Source organism: Nyctibius grandis, chromosome 4, assembly GCF_013368605.1.
Source record: "Nyctibius grandis isolate bNycGra1 chromosome 4, bNycGra1.pri, whole genome shotgun sequence".
In the NCBI taxonomy this organism is placed as follows: domain Eukaryota; kingdom Metazoa; phylum Chordata; class Aves; order Nyctibiiformes; family Nyctibiidae; genus Nyctibius; species Nyctibius grandis.
The window spans coordinates 822,983-846,454 of record NC_090661.1 but is presented as its reverse complement, the minus strand read 5'-3'; the positions used below and the strand labels follow the sequence as shown (position 1 = coordinate 846,454).

General features: G+C 48.5%; 1 protein-coding gene across 5 annotated transcripts in view; it reads right to left on the bottom strand.

Moving 5' to 3' along the window:
* The window catches only part of PLCB2 (phospholipase C beta 2), a 54,020-nt gene continuing 30,548 nt past the window's right edge, over nucleotides 1-23,472 (bottom strand). For 2 of the 5 annotated variants that reach the window (XM_068397691.1, XM_068397689.1), the window contains 24 exons: nucleotides 23,227-23,393; nucleotides 22,882-23,028; nucleotides 22,435-22,592; nucleotides 20,425-20,507; nucleotides 19,940-20,024; nucleotides 18,613-18,784; nucleotides 17,955-18,052; nucleotides 17,290-17,386; nucleotides 16,270-16,354; nucleotides 15,732-15,856; nucleotides 14,852-15,006; nucleotides 14,252-14,416; nucleotides 13,471-13,570; nucleotides 13,092-13,196; nucleotides 12,140-12,225; nucleotides 11,958-12,054; nucleotides 10,517-10,570; nucleotides 9,100-9,310; nucleotides 8,728-8,896; nucleotides 6,997-7,073; nucleotides 4,799-4,894; nucleotides 4,378-4,435; nucleotides 3,709-3,795; nucleotides 1-3,096 (listed from right to left, as the gene is read on the bottom strand). In XM_068397691.1, the coding sequence (XP_068253792.1) occupies nucleotides 2,824-3,096; nucleotides 3,709-3,795; nucleotides 4,378-4,435; nucleotides 4,799-4,894; nucleotides 6,997-7,073; nucleotides 8,728-8,896; nucleotides 9,100-9,310; nucleotides 10,517-10,570; nucleotides 11,958-12,054; nucleotides 12,140-12,225; nucleotides 13,092-13,196; nucleotides 13,471-13,570; nucleotides 14,252-14,416; nucleotides 14,852-15,006; nucleotides 15,732-15,856; nucleotides 16,270-16,354; nucleotides 17,290-17,386; nucleotides 17,955-18,052; nucleotides 18,613-18,784; nucleotides 19,940-20,024; nucleotides 20,425-20,507; nucleotides 22,435-22,592; nucleotides 22,882-23,028; nucleotides 23,227-23,393 (2,950 nt within the window). In that variant the 3' untranslated portion in view covers nucleotides 1-2,823. Of the gene's footprint in view, nucleotides 3,097-3,708; nucleotides 3,796-4,377; nucleotides 4,436-4,798; nucleotides 4,895-6,996; nucleotides 7,074-8,727; nucleotides 8,897-9,099; nucleotides 9,311-10,516; nucleotides 10,571-11,957; nucleotides 12,055-12,139; nucleotides 12,226-13,091; nucleotides 13,197-13,470; nucleotides 13,571-14,251; nucleotides 14,417-14,851; nucleotides 15,007-15,731; nucleotides 15,857-16,269; nucleotides 16,355-17,289; nucleotides 17,387-17,954; nucleotides 18,053-18,612; nucleotides 18,785-19,939; nucleotides 20,025-20,424; nucleotides 20,508-22,434; nucleotides 22,593-22,881; nucleotides 23,029-23,226; nucleotides 23,394-23,472 lie in introns of those variants that run through there. The other 3 variants (XM_068397690.1, XR_011047922.1, XM_068397693.1) reach the window with 3 other exon arrangements.

Genomic DNA, 23,472 nt, shown 5'->3' with positions numbered 1-23,472 from the left:
TTTTGTAAGAAATGCAATGTTTTATTTTTTAGAAAATAAATAAGAAATTTACAATACATAATTCCAGTACTGTGTTAACACCCTAGGGGAGGTACGGTCTCCTCTTGGCTGGCAGACCAGGCTTGGAACATCTTGGCTCTCACACCTACTTGAGCTGTTTGTTGTTGTTTTATTGTTTGTGGGTGGGTTCTTTTAGCAGCAGCAGTTTGTAATGTGTTTCTCAGTGCCGTTCCTGGGTGTAAGGGGTCTCAGTAACACCCACTGCGTGCTGTAGGTTTGCTGTGACTGAGCTCACCTTTCCAGAAAGGCCACAAACCTCAAGAACAAGTCAAGGGGTGAGCGGGGGGTTTATTAGATGCCACTGCAGTGTGGCACTTACTTAACGTTTTAGGGAGAGAGACTTGCTCCAGTCAGGAACACATCTCGTCTAGTATTGTCTCAAATCCTCAGGCAAAGATTTGAATAATGAGGCTGGAAGAAGCTCTTTTAGCCTGTGGTCTCACCCATTTCTCTTCTACAGCTGGGTTTAAAGTGTTTAGGGGTGGTTTTGTTGTTTTGTTGTTTCCTTGAACAACTTGGAAGCTTTATTAACCTACACTACCTTATCCCTAGGACAAGCATGTGTAATGTCATAGTTGCAGTTCCCATTTCCTTTTGTACCTGTCAGAGTATCTTCTTCCAGCTCTTTCAGTTAAGTCTTGCTAGTTGCAGATGTACCACTGGAGAGGGCTGATTTTTTTGGGGGGGGGGCTGTGGGGGCATGTCAGGTCACTCATGTGTCCCCTCCACCCCACCACTTGTGACATCTGGTACCCACAGGTGCCAAACTTCACAGGCTCCCTGGGACAGTTGACTCTGGCAGGCCAAACGCCAGTTCTTGGGCTAATGTTATTTCAGGCTGTGACAGGGGAAGGGTGGGGTATGGCTGAGCTGTACTCAGTTATTGTTATTTCCTGCCTTTTTTAGGATCCATAAGCAAAGTCTGTCTTAAATGGTGCTAGGAAAAGAGTTGGACCATGTGTTTCCAGTTCCTTCCTGCTGGATGAGTGAGAACTTGTGGTGTCAAAGCTGTTCAGGTGAGAGAAAGTGTGTGTGGAGTAGGGGGCATGGCTGCAAGTTCTGCAGGCACAAAGTAAGGCTTTGCTGTCCTAGAAGGTGGAAGTGTAAAGATGGCCAAGAGGAACCTGCCCTTCTCCTGTTGCCAGGTGAGACCAAGATGTGGGGAACCTGGGCCTCCACGTGCTCTGCTGGAAGGGTTTGTGTTGGTGAAGACAGACAGCAGGAAGAGTGTGCTGGGGCTAGAAGAGGCTGAGGACCATTTGCCCTTGGAAGTCATAGGGGTGGGCAAGTTTCATTAGCGTTAGACCATGGAATGAGGCTGATCTGTTAGTAGAGCTGTTATAGGTGCACATGCTTCATGAAGAAATGGGAAGTGACCAAAGCTTTGAGGGCAGATGTGTGCCCTACTCCTGCCAAGGGAGAGCAAACAGCAGGAGTAGCGTGTAGGCCCCCCCCCAGGGTCCTAAAGAACATGGATAGTTGAGGATTTTGGTTTTCCCAGCAGCAAGGAACAGACTCTACAGCTCACTGCTGAGCCCTCTGTTGTCATTAATGAGGATGGCAGCGTGTAAAAGACACCCCAGAGAACTGCTTTCTGCTACTGGAATGGCTAGTCCAGTGTGGTTTCTTATGAGCCACACTCAGCTGTGTCAGGGAATCTTTTGGCAATAGAACTGGCTGGCTCTTTATCTGAGCAACAAAATTATTTTCAAACAGTTTAGCAATTCTGTTAACTGTTGTTATCCTGAGCCCAAACTATGGAACTAATTTGGCTTCATGAGATAAAGTTTCTGTGAAGCTCTAAAAATGTCAAATTGCTGTAGATGAGCACTGGGCAAGTGTTTGTGTGGTAGCTGAGGCTCTCAGGCTCCTCCTCGTATGCCCTATAATTGCCCAAGGAGCCTGCTCAAGACTGGCAGGGTCTGCAGGAGATAAGGCTCCAGATCTGAGAGCTTGCCTGAAGGCCTGTGAGAGCCAAAGTTAGAATTAGGAGTGGGAGTCAGCCCCTGGGAACCAGCTCCAAGGCTGGTAACGCACATTTCCCCAGAAGGAAATGCTGGTTTATGCTGTGTGGATACCAGTGTGCTGAGAAGTGTCCTCAGCTGACTGGAGGGGGGGACACCCATTAAAAAGCCAACACTGGTTGTGTAAGGAAGTGTTATGCTGACAAAAATGGTGTGAGGTTCTACCAAACTGACCCTCCCCTAAAGCGTGGCTGTGTCTGCACGAGCAGGCAGTGGTGCCAGAAGGAACGGTGCTTCAGAGGACACTGGGCTGAGCACCCACCCCCACCCGTACAGGTATTTCAGGCGTTGTTCTGTAGCAGTGTGTTAGGTGGGCTGCTGCAGAGCGTGTCTCAGTGAAATTTCATACAAAGGGATCCAGCTCTGAGACCACCCTGATGTGGAGATGTGTGTGACGAACGATGAGGGAACTTACTCTAAAAACAAGTCTGAATCCAGACTAAAATGTTAACGCAGATGCTGCTGTGAATGCCAACAACGAGCCTGTCTTCAGCCCCGGGCCCTTCCAGGCTGCTTAAATACCTCAGTGCCAAGGCTGTGGAAGACAAAGGGTGAAGCACACTGAAGGGTCACCTCTTCAGAGTACTTCCACTATCTAGGATAATAAAGTAGTAAATTCCTGAAGGATTTCAGGAGTTCCCCAGAGTGGAAAGGGACAGTAGTAGTTTGTCAAGCTTGTCTTTAACTTCAATATATACCTCCACCAGCCTTCTTGAAGTGGAACAGTAAGGGAAGCATCTCAAAATCTGCTTTCTTCAATCTCGACATCTGTTTCAGCTCCAGGGGGCTCAGGCCTGGCTCTTGTAAGCCTGGACACCGCTGCCACTGGCATCTTTTCTCCCAGTTGTCCCATAGAGCCTTGTTGTCCCTCAGGAATGCTCTGACCTGCTTCCTTTGGAGGCTCTGGCTCTCCAGGACAGCCTGCTTTGGCATAGTTCTTCACCATCTCCTGCACCTCCAGAGCCAGACTTTTCAGTTTCTCCTCATACTCTGCCACTGCCTCCCGCTGGAGCTGCAAAGAGAGACCTCACATCACTCTCCCACCACTGAAGCTAAGCAGGTGGTATAAAAACCTGCTCCGAGACAGCAGTATGTGGTGTTAGCACCTCACAATTTTGGTCTCAACCCCACATTGAATGACTTGTCTCCATCCCCCAGGCACTCCCTGGCCTCCCTGGGGCTGAAAGGGGGAGGATTGCTGAGTGACATCGTTCTGATTTGCAGCACAGTCTGATGAATTGAGGCTGCACGTTCACTGCACATCAACCCTGAGAGAACATGAATGTGTTTTGAGAGCCTGAGGAGCTCAGGGATGAGCCTCATCCCCCCAAAGGTGCACTTCCATCACCCTTTACATGTAGGGTTTTGTATGATCAGCTGAAGGCCAGTGCTGGCACAGGGAGTGGAGGAGTGCAGCACCTCTGACAGATCTGTGTAGGCTCCTGCAGAACCACCCTCTAAGTCATTCATTTTCCCAGAGTACTGAGCAGTGGGTGTCTGAAGTGCGAGTGTGGGAGATGAGTGCAGCATTAATTAAAGAATGTGCAAAGACGACTGATCCCCTCTAGCATTTTGGAATTGCTGTACTAACAGCACTGACCCTGAGCTTCATCTTTGCCTTTACCTGGCTTTCTTTCTCCTTGATTGTTCTCAGATTATCTGCCTGCTTCTCTTCCAGTTTCTGCTGATACCTGGCTGTCTTTTCTGTCACCTTTAAAAAGAACAAGAGAAAAAAAAAACCCACAAATTTAAGTTTTTTTATAAATAAGTGCTTTAGCCATCCCAAGCTTCTAACAGCAAGACACAGGGCTATAGAGCACATGCCACAGTATCCCCTCATCCCCAATTCTGCACAACTTCTGCTGGCTTTGAGTTATTTGTGTAGTACCCAAGCCCTGAACTCCAGTGCCAGGGAAGCACTACACCAGCGTGCACGTGTGAGCATGTGTGCACGCACCCAGGCTGCTCCAGAAGGGGATGGGTCTCTGCAGGGCAAAGGTGAGATCCTCAGGGCCTCCTCCCCTTCTGCAAAATTTTGCACCCTATTAACTAGATGTGGGGTTACTGCTAATTAGTTATGCTCACTAGACCCTTGGGGACCTGCAGTATTTCAGTAAGGGTCGTAGCTGCCTTCAGCTCACTTTGGCTGGCTGAATTACACAGGGAGAGTCCTCGATGCAGCAGCAGTTTACTGGGATTGAGCTGTCTCACAGAACTCACACTCTGTCTGTGAGACACCCCCCCCATGTCAGAAAACAGAGATGCTGTGGCAGAGTGTCACAGGAGAACTTACCAGTTTGATTGTTTGCACCACTTCCTGAATGTGAGAGTTATTAATTTCTTTCTTCAACCTTTAAAGAAAGGAAATGTATAAAAACCTATAATCCATTTGTTATCTCTACAGAAAACCTGTTTATCAATACTGATAAAGTGCCCTACAGGAAGACAGGACTGATGGTGCCCACACAGAGACGGATGTGTGGTGTTCTCAGTGTCCCCCCACAGCAAGAGGTTGCTGTAATTTTAGGAAAGGCAAATAAAACACCACTCAAATTTGACTGAGATATAAGCCACATACTCGGATGTAAAATTCTATTTGTCTTCAGCTTAACAGACACCAAAGGGCCTTGCTCTGAGCTGGAAGCAAAAGAGGTCGGGTACCCTCTGCTGTAGCCTTCTGCACAGACAAAGCCCAGGGCCATCTACCCCTGTACCTCTCCTGAGCAGCCTTGTCACTCGTATTCCTCAGCATGGTTTGGATTCGGTCCACCCTCTTCGCCTCCAGCCTCTTCTTAATGTCTTTAATGTTGCTGTGGAGAGAGGAGAGTGCTGTGAGACAGGACTGACTGCAAACCCCAGAGACTGAAGCAGCCCTCCCCATCTGCTCTCTGGAGTGCTCTGCTGTTCAGAAAAGCAAAGTTTAAGTGATTGTGCAGCAGAAAGCCCCAAGTCTTAACAATATTTTAAGAAGTCCTGTAACTTTTTCTTTTTTTAGAGGGAGTCATAACAAAGGGATGGGAGAAAACACATGTTATAATTAGGTTGTATTGTAGACCTACACTGGGTTCCTCTCAAGCAGCAGGAGACTTGCTGAAGGTATTTACACTGCTAAATTAAAAAATAAAAGAAAAAAAGGGCAGCACTACATGTTTGTATAGCAGAGCTAAAAAGATGACCTGAAGCAAGCAGAAAGGCCCATAAACTATTGGATGTGACTTGCAAAGTAGAAACTATAAACTTAAAAGGCATTTGAGCAACCAGTAGGAAAGATTGAAAGAACAAAACCCAGAACAACCTTTGCTCTGTGCCCCTGACTGAGGGGTATGTGGCCATCAGAAAGGCTAACTGCAGGCCAGAGAACTGACAAGGCAGATGGAGGGAGGTGTTAGTGTCAGGGCATGAGAGGCTGCTGATGCCCCACCACTACCTCATCCTGGCCCCCCACGTACAAGAGGATTACGCCAGGACAGCTGCTAAGGTGGGCGTAAGAAGGGCCATGGATGGTGGCCCATCGGGCTGGTGTCCTGCCTCCAGCAGAGCATACGCTAAAGAGAAGTGTAAGAAGGAGAACCAGTGCAGGGTAATTTTTCCCTGTCACCTTCCCAGTTTCCAGTCTATCCTCCAGCTTCTATGTGTTTATCTCCCATGAACGTCTCTCATACCTTGGAGTTTAGCTCTACTTTTGGACTTCACAGCTCCTTGCCTTGAGAGGAAAAGGACTTAATTTATACGCCGTGTGAACTCCCTGAGAACTTCACTGGGTGCCCCACATCTCTTATGAGAAACACTGCGTAATCACTTCCCTATCTTCCCCCCTTACCATTCATGATGTTACACCCTTCTGTCACATCCCCCTCCATCATCTGTTCTCCAAGCTGAGTCCTATTTAATTTCCTTTAGTGCAGAAATTCCTCCTCACTGCTGACTGTCCTTGCCACCCCCTTCTTGCTCTTTCAAAGCTCTTTGTTCAAGGCAGCACACTGAAAAGGTGACTACACCATGGAGATTTGCAATCTTTTTTTTTCCCCTACAATTCCAAGGATTCTGTTTGCCACTTGGGCCCCTGCAGAGCTGTGAGTGATGAGCTGTTTGAGAAGCACCCACAGCAGCTGAAGATCTTTCCTGAGTGACACCCCTGGGTACAGCTGAGCTGCGGTTAGTTTTTTTCCATTCACATTATTTTGTATTTATTCATACTAGATTTACCTGCCAGTTTATTGCTTGTTGCTCAAGATCTTTAAATCTTTCTCCTGTAGATGTACTAAATGACATCATATTGTTAGCAAACCCTTACCTAGGTACTCAACCTGTTTTTCTTAGTCTTGTCTGAATATGCTGAATAGCTGAGAGAACCAGAGAACCTGTCTTGATGGGGGATACGAAGAGAGGAAGTTTTGTCTGACTTAGCAACTAAGGGCTGAGAGAGGATTTAGTGGGAAGGAGGAATGAGGGAGGATTTTAGCTTCAGGACAATATTATTGCACGAACAAGTGGATAAATGCCTGGCTAGAAACTGGTGAATTGATTCTGCCAGTTTATTTAAGTACTGGAGCCAAGAGGCTCAATTCACTAAGAAGACTGAGCTGATCATGCCTGGAAGGGATTACGTGATGCACTGACTCCAGCAGACACAGATGACTCCCAGTGAGTCAAGGCCACTTACTGCAGCTCGCACCTAGTGCCCTGCTTGGTGCCTCGTGGCACGGACCCTGTTTTGGAGATCACAAGCCAAGAGCTGTCTGCCCACCGCTGCCGCTGTGTGAGGCCCTGTGTCACATCTCACCAAAGGAAAAGAAATGCTGCTCTTCCCCTGTACTCCCTCCCTGTCTAGTACAGTGCTTTGAGATCTAGCAGAAACGCTACCCCAGGTAAGAGCTGTGCATTGTTACTCTTAGTCAAATACTCCACTTACCTTTCTGATGACTCCTTCAGTGCCTTCAGCTCAGCTGTCTGCTTCTCCCTGGCTAGCTCTATTAGCTTGGTAACTTGCTGTTCAAGGGATGAAAACAAGATCAAAACCAAACCAAGATGAGACACAGCACACCCTCCGTATCTAATCACCACCACATTCAGCTTTATCCCTCCCTGCACTGAATTCCAGGGGCCAGCTAGTCCACGAGGCTTTGTGGAAACCTGTGCACCGCAACAGCGAGTTCAGGTGTGCACACAGATTGCACCAGGGCTCCAAAGGCTACTCCGTGAGCCACCACACCCCTCTAGGTCAGCTTTATGGACAGCTTCCCACCTCTCTGTGCAGGGAGCAGCCCCAGATTCCCTGTACTTGTGGGCAGATGGGAAACAACAGTTGAGCTTACCTTCTAACCAACAGAGGCCTGAGCAAGAGGATGGGCCTTCTGCCTTGTGGAAAGCCCTGGCAGAGTGTGTGCCAGTGCAGCGAGACCTGCCTGCACTGCTGCCTGCAGAGACAGCTTCCAAGGACAAACCCTGGCTGCTGGGTACGTGCTGAGCAGTGAGAACTCAAGGGTTTTATTCCTTTTTTGTAGCCTTGCCCACTGAATCTCACAGTCTTTGACAGAGTTGTGAGACAAGGATGTTTTGTTCCTTTGGCTTCTCCCTCTGGTGATAAGCATGATTGCCAGGTGAGCTGGTTCTCAAGAGACAGGGGTTTTTTTTCCCCTCAGGGCTGGTATAGGCTAGACCAGCCAGTCTTGTAGACAGCTTGCAAGGAGCTTGTCAAGCCAAAGTGCACCAGGGAACCTAAGATTTAAGACATTGATGCAAACTCCTTTGGAAAATAATGCTGGGAAGAGGCCTCCAAATCCTGGAATCATCCCCTTCCATGGGAACAGAGGGCATATCCCCATTTATCATCACCAGCTTGTGGACTGCACTTTGTCTCCAGGGATGTCTCTCACTGGGGTTTGCTTAAGGTGGGGGGGTCTGAGGGTGTGGAAAACACTGATGCACGTGCAGGACTGACTGGTGACACCCTACGTGGTCATTAAGTCAAACAGCAAAACGCTTTCTGGGTTTCAAGAGGAATGAGCTCCAGCCCTGCTGTCAGGGCTAAGGGTGCTCCCAGGGGTGCTGCCTCTTGCAAGGCTTCCACTTCATTAGCCTGGGTGCAGCAATGGCTGCTCTGTTCCTGGCTGAATGACAGCGGGGAGCGTGGTTGCCCCTACGGCACGTCTGTAATGCTCTGGTGGTTGCCACTGGTAAACCTGCAGGGCTCCCACACCCCTGGGTGCCACCCCGGCTCTGCTGGGACAGCACCAAGCAGGGAGCCGTGAGAAGCGTGGGACAGCCTCATGTTCCCACGCGCCTGGAGAGGTGGCACCTGGCAGGGGATGGAGCTAGTAAATGCCACGTTAACCCCAAGCTAAACTCCCAGAAGAGTTTAAGTAGATGGAGCCTGATGGGCTCCAGGGCAGCGCTTCTCAATTTTTTTCACATTACAGACCTATAAAAATGTTTCTGCTGGATTTTTATAGCTTCTAACAAATAACCATCACTGTCTACATTCTCAATTATCTTGCACGGACCTGACAATGGCTCTCATGGGTGTTTTCTGCCCTGTGGTCACACTTCCAAGCTCACAGGTTAGTGAAGACTTTGCTTTTTCAGGCTGCCCTTGCAAGGGCTCTCCTAGGCTACATTTTCTGTTGACCCTCTCAGTCCTTACCTCTGTGGCGTGCTGCTCTTTCTTTCTTCGAATCCCCTCATGGTGTTCCTCCCCGAGGTGGATCAGGTCCATCTCCAGCCTCTCTCTCAGCTCCAAAGCTCGGCCATCAATGCTTTCTGCCACTTCTACAGGATCTGCACACGTGCCACCATCACCTGCTGGCGAAGTCCTGCACAACAGACACAGCAGCTGTGCTGCTCCTAGACGTGCCGATACAATCCCCACCTTCCACCCCACCCCGCAGCGGGAACACCCGACACCACGAACCAGGGAGACACGACACCCCCACCACTCCATGCTTCCTCCCGAGAAGGGGAGCCCGTGGTTCTCTTGGTTTGGGGAGGTGACCCACAGACCCTGTGCTGTACTTACCTCTTCTTCTGGGTTTTCCTAGTGTGTATCATCCTTTTCTTGCTTCCATAGCAGACAGGCTCCGAAAAGAGCGCGGAGTATTTCTGCAGCAGCTCCTCCCTCCGTTTACTTCCTCTCCGCTCCAGCTCCCTCAGCTCCTTCTCCTGCTTCTTCAGCAGCTTCAGGAAGAGCTTCATCTGCTGCAGTTCTGCCAGGCTGGCTGTCTGAGGCTCTGAAACACAAAACAAAGAAGCTATTTTCTCTCATGGAACATTCCTCAACCTGCTGTGCTGCCTTTTGGGGTCAGACAGGTCTCTTCAGCCCTGCCTTCATGCAGCTTTTCCTCCCTCTCAGCATTACAGGCAGATCAGGCCACCGTCCAGTGGACGCCCGGCACGGGGACGGCCAGAGGAACTGGTGCCTGTTGGTACTTTGGCCAGAGGAGCACACGGTGGGGCTGTGCCCGGCTGTCTGCCTTGTGCCTCACACCCTTTTCCACAATTCTGAGTATCCCAAAGACCATCGTTAAGCCAGTTGGCAGCTCTAATTGTAAGGGAAAAGCTTTGTTATTTCAGTACTGATCTTTTGCACAACTGAGTTACAGTCACAGGTGCTGTCACCCCTTCCAGTTTCCATGCCTGGCATTTCTTCAGTTGTGAGGAATAAATGAAAGGGCTTTTGAGGCAGATGAAACTGAGAGGGGAAGGATGCCTGTGAGCTGTTGGAGAACTTGTTATCTGGCAGTAGCAAGTCAGTCAGATGTGGTTATCTGTGGCAGAAAGGCCACAGGGAGTTATCTTCTCAGGGGAAGTAACTTTGTTTTTGGCTTGGAATGTGTAAAAATTAACAGAACTTGTGGGTGTGTCTGCAACACGGTGCTGTGCTGTGCGGGGTCAGCTCTTTCTAAAAGGCTCCTACTGAGGAAACTGAAGTGTCCAGCTAAATGCAAGTGTCTCAGTCAAGTGCAGACTCAAACCAGAGCCCACTGTGCTTCCATAGCACGTGATGCCTTTTACCAGAGTACAGGTTTAAAGTAAGCCCAGCCAGTGCCCTCAGGGGGCTAAAGCTGGAGCAGTCCAAAGCTCTCCTGACCTACCTGTGCAGGTGACAGTGGCCCAGCTGGCACAAGGCATGGCCCATGGCAGCTTCAAGCTGCTTTTCTCCTTAAGCCCTGCTGTGAGCTCAGGCCCAGCCTGAGAGCTCAGCACACACTGTGGCATTGTCAAAACAGACAAATGGTGCCACAGGCAGGGAAATCCGGTCCCCAAGCCCAAAGGTTCACGTGGTTTGTCTTTAGTGCTCCTACAACAGGCAGGGTTGGGTCAGGTCTTTTTCAATTTGCAAAACAGGCTTCATCTCTACCCCAGAAACTGGGCAGAGGGGGATGTAAGGTGACTGACAGGGCCTCGGCCCACGTTAACAGCACGAGAGGGGTTACCTGCCATCTGTGCCACTTCTATCACGTTTTCGTCCTTGGCAAAAGCTGCTGCTCCTGAAATCACAAAAGATGTTCCTGTTGATGTTCTGTCTTGGATCTTCGGGTTGAAAATGGACAGTGGAGAGCTCATCAAGAACACAGGCCCCATGAAGGATGTTGGTGTGAATACAAAGGAATTAATTAAGCTGCCGAGATGCTTAAGTGCTTGGGAACTTTGTTAACAGGCCCAGCAGAAAGGGAACAGGATTCTCTGCCTTGCCACAGAAAAAGGGCATTTGCTTTGTATTAGCTGAATATTGCTAGTGACAGTTTGGGACATGTAAACTTGTTTTGATTAGGTGAGAAGGATGTTCTGGTCTGAAATTGAGAAAACTGATTGGTTTGATACCAACATATTTGAAAATATGAAAGGAAAGTATGAAAGGAACAAACATACTGTTAGAAGACCTTTCTCTGCTAGAGCTTCTTTAAACCTAGCAATAAATGCTGACTTTGTCTTTTGATTTCTATTAAAGCAAATCCACAGCTTTTTTTCCAGCTCATCTGAGGTCAGAGTTAAGTAGTTTTTGCCCTTGTTACGTTAACGGGTGCCCATTTAATGTAGCAGTCGAACATAGGCCTGTGCACCATTCCCAGTCTTGCAAAATGCCAGACAGGGGATCTGTTTGCTCTGAACTTGTAATGGATCCTATAGAGAGTTTGGTGTTCAGCTGAGCTGATGTATAAAGTCACTAATCTTTAAAGTTCCCAAGTATTATACAGCTGGACTCTGGTGCAAGTCCTGTTTCACAAGGTAAGAGTTTTCAGAGGGATCTAAACGTACTTAAAGTGTCAGAAATCAACAGTAATCTACAGAAAGAGACCCTTGAAAAGAAAACAGAGAGGTGACAAGCAATGAGGTATTATGGGATAAAACCAAGCCAGATCTTAAAACCTTTGTCTCACAAATATCCACAATTATCACACCTTTGCTAAAATCAATGTCCAACCTCCAATTTCACACTTAAGATGAAAGGCTACATCTCTGCCACAGGCCACGTCTGTTCCCTCTTCATGTAGTTACCTCCCAGGGAACGCTGTGCTCAACCTGGGAAACCCAGGTCCTCTGTCAGAGTCCTCAGCCCAGGGAACAGCAGTGCTACCCCAGAATGTCAGCCTTGCCTTGGAGGAGAAAGGCCAGTTGGGCCTGCAGCTTGTTTCCTGGTGTTCTCAGCAGATACCTGAGATTACTTTTCTGTTGTGGAGCAAAAGCACCAAGCACGTCACACTGCAGCCCGAGCCAGGGGACACCCACAACTTTTGCCATTAATGACAAGCACCAGAATTTAAGTTGGTGACTTGGCCTGAGAGGTTCTGACCCCGTTAGCAAGGATCTTCACCCTCCAGCACTGTCTCTTTCCTTTCCCTCCTACTTTCAGCTCAGCCCACAGCCCAGCTTTACCTGCAGGCCCGTTTGCGAGGGGAGTGCTGAATTTCCCAGTGCAGTCTGGTATCCCGTTACTTTCAGCAGGTGGGAAGTTCCTCTGTGTGCCAAGCCTCTAAAACAAAGAGCAGAGGTAAACCAAAGCTCTAAATTCCATGCAACGTGTTTTAGAGACAATGACAGAACTTAGAAAAACTTACCTCCACCGAGCCATCTTTCTGCTTAACTGATCTCTTGTCTTGCAGACTGAAGAACTTAATGGGGTTGGAGAGAGCAATAGTCAGATCTAGAAACAAAGAGGAGGTCTTGGCTTGGATTATTAACTCACCCTACTCTGATTTTCCTTGCCTTTTTGTTTCCTTTCTGGCCTAGGACAGGAAATTATGGAGAAGGGGTATTTTGTACTCTCTACTTGTAACAAGCTTCTCCCTGGCAGCACAAAGGGAGGGGACTGGCTTCACCTCAGCCCCATTCCGGGGTGATGGCTCACAACCAGTGCTTAGGGCAGCTCTGTGAAGCTATAAAGAGCACACTGCTCCCAAAACCCAGAGCCAGGCTAAGACCTTCCTAACCTGACAGCTCCCTGCTCCCACTCCAGACCAATGCTGTATAAACCTGGGCTTTTTTACAAGTATGTGTTAAACCCATCCATTTCACAGGATTTCCCCCATGAACAAGGCTCATTTGTATGAACGCAGGGGAAGAGAGAGTAAACATGAGAAGTATCACAAGAACTTCTGTGGCTGACGCTGTTACATTCTGCATGGCTTTGGGCATGATTGCTGTAAGTTTTGCTGTTAATGCCTCCAGTGGGGCTTCTTTCCTGATTCATCTCCCACTGTTTGACCATCCCCTTTCTAAAGGAAGATCCCTGTATCTCAGTATTCTCCTAAGAACCTCTGTTACATCTGCACTGCACGTCAGGTGAGTGCGCCTCGGTCCGTACTGGGAACCAGTCACAGTCCCAGTACAAGCATCTGCTCTCTCCTCACAAACGCGAGGGTGTGACGGGATGCTGGCATGTACTCAAGTCCCACCGTGACAAGGAATTAAGGGTGCAGCAGGAAAGCACCCCTGGGCTGGAAAAACACTTCTGGGTCACAGTTTGGACAAACCAGAGGGCCCCACCCTGCACATTCCACCACCTAGTACCTGCCCACGCATCAGGAACGTAGTCCTTGACCTCCAGGTACACAAAGAGAGACGGCATGGTGAGAGGCATGTTGCTTTCACTGCGGAGACAAACGTGGTGGTAGCCTGAAAACAGAGAGCAGAAGAGGTAAGAGAACAGGATCTCTGTCCCTTCTTGTCTGTGTGCTCCACCAGCAGAACAAAGCCTCTCCTCACAGACAGGAATGGTGAACGTATCATGGAATTAAGCCAAGGCTACAACAGGATGAATTTGAAGGCTCCGCTGCCTACAGGAATGGAGATTAAGTAGCAAAACATGCACGTGTTTGTATCTTCTTTACAGCTTCCCATGGATAGGTCTCAAGGGCACAAAAGCTGAAGGAATTTCCACAAAATTTACCTGAGTGCACTGCAATAACGGGAATGACACGGTGACCAATGAACTTCCCTCCTTCCTCCCACGCCACGATCTTGAGAGACGCCAACTCGGGCATCATGATCTAAGGAAAAAACAGAGTAAGGCACCAGTGCCCTGAGCTCTAACTCCTAACAGCACGCTGTCTCCTCCTTCCACCAAAACAACACCATCTCTCTGAAGAAGTCACTGCCTATTTCTGCATCTTGTAATTTAAGGCTACAGTGTACCACAGCCATAACTAATTGCACAGAAACGCCAGAAAACGGAGGCTTCTCAGAGGAGAAACTGCCCAGGATCACAGGAGGGCAGTTTACCTAAAGAAAAAAATGGGGCAACAAACCCTCCAAGCCACAGCTTCCATGAAGCAATTCACCAGAGAAGGAACTTGGAAGGATAATTTAGCAAACATGCTAACTTTGCCACAAGGGCTTTTGCCTCTCTCCTCCCCCATTTTCTTCTGCCATGACATGAACTAAAAATTCTGCCAGAACTGAAGCCTGAAAAGTGTTTTCTGAAGTGAGGATAATATTTATCTCCCCCATCCCAAGCAGGCTGAGAACACCTGCTGTCTCACAGAGATGACTTGTGTAACGTGTATTTGGCCCTTGTAACTTACTGTATAATTATCTGAGAGAGCAACACAAAGCCACAACTGAGATCTCCAGAAGGGAGTCCCTTCTGTGGTCACTGACCTCTCAAGAGGCAGTGCATGTGGCCAGCAGGATCTTTAAGGATTCTCTAAATCACTATCAAACGTTATTACCTTCTCAAAGACAAAAGCCTCCTCTTTCCACACGGGGTTAATGGAGTTGGCAGTGGAGGTCAGCTTGGTTCTGTATTTGCGTTTTGTGTCCCTGGGCAACCCAAACAGCTCCACTTCCACATATGTCTTCACGCTGCGGTCCGAGAGGAACTGACCAGACAGTATCTACCAACAAGCACAAACATAATTAGCAACTGCTGAAACGAATACAACACAAAACCCCACCCATACCTTCACCCCAAAGCCAATCTCCCACCTCAAACCATCTTTGCTGCTGCAGTTTCCACAACAGGCTTTTCTTTTACCTCCACCCGTTTCTTGCTCCAGCGCTTTCCCCAACCTCCTCCCTCCCCATCATCACAGCCTTGGCTTCTTCTATGTGGCAGATGCTAATTTTCCATTTTCATGCCATGATGATTAATTTAAAATAGTGCAAAGACTGGGAGTTGCCATGGTAACACTCTCCCACAGGACTCTGGGGGTTCATTTGCCACTAAGAACCCTACTGGGTAATGAATAGCGGGGACATAGATGCCGGTTACATGCGTGGTGCCAGGAGCTGGCTGTCAGGGGAGGAACAGCACCGTGGTTTGTACTTGCCGTGACAGACAGGGTACTTGCCACCACCACGTCAATGCGGTCCACAGAGAAGGGGTCAAACTGCTTGTCTGGGCGCCGCATGAATTCGTGCTTGAGCAGATAGCCACACTGGCCGTTGAACTCGAACAGAGCCATGTTCTGCTGCATGGGGACATCTGAGTACAGAGGAACATAATGAGAAAAACGTCTGGGGGACCTCATCAGGTGGCTTGTGTGCTACGAGCGAGCTGAAAGCTGCCGTACTTTTACAGCCCCTGCTAGCCAAAGGCTCACAAAGGCATTTCAAAAACTAATTAAGCCTCTCAGCACCCTACAGGGAAAAATATTGCAGCAGCTGTTGTAAGAAAGGTAAGTGGTTCGCTTATGATTGCACCATAAGTCATGGGTAGAACTAAATTAAAACCTACTTTAAGAAGTACCTGCTATTTTCAGGTGTGAAGTAAACAGTTGTCTGAACCCCTCTACTCCTTCCCCCTTTCATTTTGGGCTCCTCTCAGGCCATCTTCTCCTCTGACACTTCTCTTGAGAACACTGGCTTGTGTTTTCTGCGCCTGTCTTCAGTATGATATCCTCTTCATAACCAATCGCTCACTCTCACCCTTTAAAGTTGCTTCTTTTTTTCTCCTACTGATCCTACAGCTGGTCTCCTGCACTCTCTATACATACTCCTCTGAGGAAGGAAGAGGGGTAAAGAATAGCTATCTCTGGAGGCTTTTCTTTGTCTCCTCATGCTGGTTGTGTGGCAAGGAAAGGCCCTTCTTCCCTGTTCTGGTCAAAATACTGGAAATAACAGCACAGAGAGGCACAGCGGAGGAAGAGATAGTGAACACGAGTACAGAGCCTCACCCGCTCAGAAGCTGGGGGACAGCGGGACACTCACCCATGGTCTGGAAGTTGAGTGCCACCATCTGACAGCCGACGTTCCAGAACATCTGGGGCATGTAATTGGAGGAGTCCATCCGGGTGCCTTTGGGGTAAATCCGGCTCATCTGCCGCTTGTTGTATCTGCAGTCGCTCTATTGGAAACAAGTCTGGAGCACTCCTTGTGTCCCCTGGGCTAGCTCACGTATTCCAATGATGAAAATTGTTTAAGCTCTGCTACCACATGCTCAGAGCCTTCCACACAAGCAGCAGGAGAGGCCTGGCAACAACAGGCTCCTTTCCCATACCCTTTCCACTTGAGGACAAGCATCTGGCAGCCTTGCAGGATGCACCCTGGCAAGAATCTTTCTGAACAGCTCCCAAGCTGCCCTGGAATATCCCATGTCTCCAGCACCTGCACACTTTGTATCTCTGATGAAGAGCGTACCAGGTCCTGAAACCAGAAGCCTGATATGCCTCAGCCTTACCCAGGCTACAGATTAGCTCTCCTACTCCACACAACCAACTACACTGGACAAAGATTGCCAAAAGGATACTCTACAAACTGCACAGGGAACTTGGTCAGTAGATCGTAAGCCTTCAACTCGGTGAAGGAAGAGATGACGTAGCTCCGGTTCTTCTCTAGAAACAGGAGATAAGAAAGTATTTAGGAGAGAGGCCTGCCCAGCCCCCACTCTGTGTGTGGGGACTGAGGGACCCGAGAAGCACTTGGCCTGTTTACTCCCACTTTCTCCCAGGTACCGTTTTCTATCAGGGCAGTTTGCCTTTCTCTGGTCCCTTGAAGAGGGACTGAAGAACAATACTCCATAAAAGGTGGTCTGTGTTTACCAGGGAGATAACGGCTGTGCACTACAGGACAGGAATGTCATGGAGTACAGACAGGATGGGCTTGCAAAGCTTAAATTGCAATAATTTTGCCCATCTCTTCCTGGACTTCAGTGACATTTGGAGAACAGCTCCTGCCTGGAGTTTTAGTTCCAAGTAAATCCAAATATTCAAAGTCTTGCACAAAGTTCTTGATTTTGTCAAGTTTCCCCTTCTTTACTCCCCTATTTTTTTCTTTTCTCTCCTTCATCAAGCAGACCAGCTCACTCAAGGCTAGACCCAAATGTGGGAACTGTTTAGAGGAACTATTGTGTACAAAGGACTTGCGTGCATTTTCAGTGTTTCAGATGTCTCTCTGTCCAGTCACCACAGAAGAGGAAGGCCAGGCACGTACACTAAGAAAAGCTGGGCTCAGCCCTGCCCTCAGGAGCAGCAAAGCAAGCCCACAGAGATGTCACTGGCCCCTTGGCTGCTTCTTTTCATCCTCACTCGTATAACTGGGAGCAGCATCTGACAGCTCCCTGTCTTCTCCTTACCAATTCCTTACTACAGGGAGGAGGGCAGAAGGGAAGTGTTTGTGACCACACGCATGTTGTGGGAGAGAGGGAACACAACAGAAAAGGGGTGAAAGCAAGTCACAAAGGCAGGTAGAGAACAGCAGCACCTGCAAGCACTACTGTCCTGGTCGAATGGGAACACTTGGGATCCTGAAAGGACCGAGTTTGACTTACGGGCAGAGACTTCGAAGGAGTCAAACTTGATAGGCTGAATGTAATTAACCAGGCTGGACATCTCCTCGTACGCTGTCACTTCCAAACCAGCAGTGCCCTGAGCAGAGAACAAAACCCAAGAGAAGACAGATGAAGAGACCTTTCCTAGAGAGTCAGTGTGTAAGAAGCCCTGGACCTCTTTAACCTCTCAAAGCACAGAGTCTGGGACAAACCAGGGACATTGTTTTCCCTCCTCTCTGTGATATTAGGGAGACAGAAATGGAAAATGTGTTGGTTTTTTTTATCCAAGGGAGTGCTGATCTCCTCCTTCCCCCTTCAGCAGCAGCACTTCATGTTTCCCTAACAACTTTTACCAGACTGAGGCTAAGCCTCTCCAGACACCCTGAAGGCAAACAATTATCTCCAAATCATGCAGAATACCAAAGGCAGGGTCAGAAATTATAACTCTTCTGCCATATTCTCCATGCTTACACCATCATTTCTTTTATTCAGTTTTTTCTGCAAAAGCCATGTTGCACAGGGGAAGGAAAGCCCCCCACTGGGCATAGCACAGTACACTCCCCTTTGCATTTTGGGTTCAGCTCTATTCAAACTGGTGAGGCTCCAGGGAAAACTGGAGGCCAGAAAATAAAACAAAAAAGGAACAGAAACAGCAGTGACAGTACCTCATCTGACTGCAACTTTTTAATTTCCTCTTCATCCAGGTTTCCGAGATGTTCCTCCTCTTCCTCTGGTTCCTCTTCAGCCACATCACCTGCCCAAACTAAGCACACACAGCCCACATCAGCAGTGCATCCCAGCAGCACACTGAGACCAGGCACTGCAGATGGCTCAGACCAAATCGTTCCTCCTGCAGGCTTCCCTCATACCCCAAGAGCCACAACCATGCTGCTGTTTACCCCACCAAAGCTGCACACAAAATAAATGTCCATTTCTAGGTGCTCTGTACTGGTGTTCACCTTGTCTGCATGTGACTTCATGTGCTCCTATCATGATAGGGACTGAAAAATCACTGTTCTACCATAGGTTCCCTGAGCCCAAGAGGTAACAGCCTTGAGACCAGAGGAAAGAAGAGTGGGGCTGAAGGTTCTATAAAGAGTTGACTGATGGGCAGGGCATAAGTCAATTGTCTCTTTTAGTTGAAGTGTTCAAAAGTATTATAGAGATTTAACTTCTCTTCGAAGCTTATGCTGCTTCTTGAGATAACTGAGTTAATGACTAGCATTGGCCTGCCTCCAGCTAGTACTGGGTGATTTGGAAGGTCTCCAGTGGGCCAGACTTGCTCCTCTAGCTCTACTAGTCCCCTTTTCCCTTCAGACATACCAGTATCTTCAGGATCCAGTGGCACTGGCTGCTCGATGATTTCTGGTTCCACATTCCTCCCTTTCTTCAAAGAGTTCTGCCTCTTCCCAGATATAGATTGGTTCTTTTTGTTCTTAATCAAGATCTTCCCTAAGAGATCCTTAGGACTTGGCAGAGGAACTCCCGGCTTCAGCTGCAACAGATAAACTTCACACTGAATTTCCATCACAAAGACAGAAATCAAACACTCATCTCTCCTGTCCCTCCCAGTACCATTCCTCTGGCCATTTACTGGCGCATGGACACATCTCTCACCCACTGTATACTTTAATTTCTCCATCTGCTGGCATATCCCACTATACCTATGCAGATTTTTTTCTAAGACTTCACCTTTGGTTTCAGACCAGCATTTGGCCCCTCTCAGCCCTCTCGTGTTCTGCTGCCTGCACACGCCATGCTATTCCCAGCCACTCACCCTGCACCACAGCTAAAAAAAAAACCTCCATGGCCTGAAGGCATCCACACACCTCTGGCTTTCACATTCCCTCATTATCCCAGAGCCCCAGTCCCAGATCAGCACTGAGGCCATATTTAAACACTCTGCCTGCAGCAGATTTGAAAAAAAGATCCCAGAGTAGGTGGCTCAAGACAAGGAGGTGTGACTCAGCCCTACACTCCCTGTAGACAGCAACAGACCTATTAATGATGGAGCTAATACCCTGAACTGTTTCTCCCCACACACCCCCCCTGTTTCTCCCTATTGCCTGGACAAGGACGTGGGTCTGGACAGTGGGCAATGGCTGATTTGCTCACTGCTTCCTTTCAAGCTCTTGAAAGCTCTCGGAGCTTTACTCAGCTCTCTGAGCACAAAGCTATGTGCTCACTGACCTGCCATCGATGCCTGCAAGGGAATCTCTCCAGGTTGGAAGCAGGAATGGGGAAGCATTGGTAGGAAGAGCCTGAAATGCTACTAAGCCCTCCTTCCTGTTTCTTTCCAAAGCAAGTGCTGGCAGACAGATTTGAAACAGTACCGTGTACAAAGATATACTGACTCATCTTGGTGCAACTGGTACAACTTGGTTACCAAGAGCTCAGTTTCCAAAGTCACTCAAGTTTCAGAGTGTTAAGTAAGAGCAGAGTCAGGCAAGTGCTTAGGAAAACCTCTGCAAATGACAAGTCTGCCATCCACTTGCTATGTTGCTCACCGCTATGAATCAAGCTTATTTGTCCATGGCATCATCTTCTCTTTCACTGTCCTTGTATCTGTTGTGCCATCTCCCAGCACCCGGAGTGACCATTTTTTTCAGAAACACCTCCCCACCGGCCTCCTTCCCCAGCTGCCACTTACTGGGTATTTTTCCAGCGGCTCTGTCAGCAGCATGTCTCCAAATATGCTCCGGCAGTACTCGGCCATCTTCGCCTGCTGCTTGGGCCTAATGAGCAGAGATCAAGCAGGAGTGAACAGGAAAATAGACGCCCAAATCCAGAGCTTACCATGAGCAACCACCTTGAGATCCATGAACCCAGAAAACCATCTCTTGCCTTCCCTCAGACAGCTACACAGGTTTTGGTCCCTTCCCAGGCCTATTCACCTTCGTTCCTACTCTGCCATCCTGAGCTAAAAGTTGCACAACTGTGGTCGCTCTCACTCGGGAGCTTATGCTCACCTTTCAGCTCTGACCCACCTCCAGTTGCTTCAGAAATCCCAACTGGTGTTTCATTTCAGCACAGGGACTCACTGAACGCCCAGCAGCCCTTGCCCGCATACTTTCTGCTCTGGACAACAGAGAACACAATCCTCCCACATCTGGTCCCCAACCACCAGATACTCACGAGTCCACGTGGTTCTCAAAGGACAGGATGACCGGGTAGAGAGATGTTTTAAAAGCACTTTCTGCAATGGCCTCAATGGCGTCCTAAAGGAGAAGCAACGGTCAGAGAGAAGATCAGCACTCACTAACAGGAGCCATGCAGCTGACCTCCACTGAAGGGACCCCCAAGTTTCAGATCTCCACAATGATCACTCTCAGGGGTTTCTCTTTGAAGTAACTCATCTGCTCCCAGTAAGAAGGTGAGAAGTGTCTTCTTTTTCCTACCCGCCCAGATTTCCAGCTCCAGAGGATACGACGTGCAGCTGAACTCAATAGCTTGCGTAAAAAAAAAATGAAGCTGGAGATGTAAGAATATGAGGATTGATTTTTCTTACGTAGTTTAGTGGGTACATAACAGAGAGAGGCAAGCCACTGCCCCGTGCACTTGGAGTTGGCAGAGAAAGGTGTATGCAGCACCAGATTAAACTGCTTCAAGCCCTATTTATACTTTCCTCTGAACCTGTCCAATTTTCTATCACTTCACCTGCTTATAAAACCCTCCTGTCTAGCAGCAGAGAAAACTGGAACGTTCAGTAACCAGCAGCGCTGGCATTTCAAATGCAAATACCATGGAAACGTTCTCAGCATTAATGATGTAAGAAAAAATAACCATCTTTTCCCCAAGCCCCTGTTAAACTGCCACAAACTTTCCACTATTTTCTTTTCTGGTGCTGCTAATTGACACAGTAAAGAAGTGTCATTTGCTCCTTTGCAATTACAGTCCCTACTCCCCAAAGCCTGGTTCACCATGATCTTAGCGCCGAGGGAGGCTGCCACAGCTGCTCCTGCATGGACCACTTGGACTTTCTATCACAGAAACCTGCATGGTTCAGAGGAGGGGAAGCTACAGAAAAAACTACTAAAAGGCCCCAGGCGATGGTAGGAAAGGGAGAGAGGTGTGGAGGGAAAGATCTACGCATGATGTAAAACTACAACCTGGGCACACGCTGCGTTAACAGGTTATCATTTCCTTGAGGTACAGTCACACGCTCCAGCAGAACTCAGCAATTACAGCACCTGCAGCTGGCATTATTTCTCCTATCCACGGTGAACTGCTGTGCAAAACCCAGCAGTGGTACTACAGGATTTGGGAAATTACTGACACTGAGTGTGACAATACCTCTCATCTTAAGGATTGGGGTTTTTTTTCCTCCACATAAATATTTTAGTAATAGTAAAGTGTGGGAATAGGAATAAATAGCTTTAAAAAGAACCTAAAGTGCCTCTGCCTGTTGGCAGCAGCTGTGTAAGGGAGTGCAGAAAAAATAAGCGTGATGCATTGATTTTTAACCTGTTTGTAACTCCTGTGGGTAACTGCCCTGTGTTTCCAGGGGAGAAGCAGCCTTTGCGCTGTGCTTCTGACGCCTGGGAGCTCAGGGGAGCCACTGCCCGGCGTGCTGGAGGGCAGCTGCTCCACTGAACACACGCCACACACTGTCACCAGGCAGCAATTGAGACCGGCTCTTCCAAAGCCCACAAGTGAGGCTGTAAGCCACAGAAACCTGCTGTAGGCCAGTTAGAAGATAAACTAATTTTAACCCTTTGTTTTCTAAAAGTCATGTTTGTTTCCTTGATGTGCATCGATCCATAAATCCACCATCCTCATGCAACCTTCTGTCCATATATCCATCTTGCTGCCCAGCCCTGTGTATGCAGGCACATCTACTCAACCATCTCTCCCTTGCTTCTACCTGACTGCCCACATTCTCCTCCTTCATTCGTCTTCATCCAGCTAACCTCTCCTCTGGTCCTCCCACTCCAAAAACAGACACAAACTCCAACCTATTGCCTATTTGTTCTTTCATTCTATCTAAACACTCATTCACTTGTCATCTTGCCATCAATCTTTTCCTCTCAAACACCCCTGCCCTCAGCCCACCCATCTGACAGTTCCCTCAGCCAGCCTCCTCAAACAGGGATCAATCTAAAACCAAGCAGGGGAAAGCATTTATGGAGAAAACTCTTTCCATACCTTGAAGAGGATCTCGGTTGTCATGGTGAACCCGTGAGTGATGATGGGCTCCTCATCCGGGGGACGGCCCTTCCAGCAGTCCAGCTCCACGCAGCGGCAGCCGGCCAGCAGCGTCTGGCGATACATTTCAGGAGACGAGATGCCAGAAAACTGACCAGCTGAAGGAGAGCAGAAGGAGGAAGGCTTGACATTAGCTATTCACGTGGGACAGTCTGCATAAACAGGAGCAACAGAGCTCTCTGCCATCCTTGAGCAGGTCTACGTGGCAGACTGACAAGATGTTTTCGGTTACAGGGTGACATTTCTTCTTCTTACACAGCCCCTCAGAGCACATTACAGCGCTCAGCCCTCCACACTTCAGGGCAGACACATTGTCAGAGTCACTCATCCATCCCCAGGGTGGTACAGACACGTTGGAGCTGAGGGAGGCTCTGGAACTGCCCATACCTGTTAAATAGGTGTTGTGGGATGAGTTGATGAAGTAGTGTGAGAGTGGCTGGGTCATGTCCTGGTACAGCACCAATTTGTCCAGTGCTACCACATTGTTCTCCGGGCCACAGAGAAACCAGACCATCCCCTCTGGAGACAACTGCCCTACATGGAAATCAAAGCTGTTAATAGTACCGAAACAAAACGGTTCTGGCACCTCCTTGTTGGTGCACTGCAACACAGGGACTTGTGAGAATCAGGCTGATTGTTTCCCTGGGAGACTCAGGGTAGCAGAAGGTGTGAGATCCTCTGCTATTGTCATACTACCTCTAGAGCAAGACTTCAGCACTGAACACCACTCACCTCTCTGGATGTTAATCCCACTGGGCTCATACTTCTCTATCAGGCTCTGCACCTGCTCAGGCTTGGCTGGTGGGAAAAGGATGTCATTGAGGCGAGAGTCCCGCTGCTTCTTGTTGATAAACTTTGCCAAGTGCTCTTTGGTCATGTAGGGCTTTGCTTTTAAATGGCTACAGTGAGAGAGTTACAGAGGAGCAGAGATAAGGCCTGTGTATTACCCAGAAAACCTTTTCACAAAAGGGAGATTGG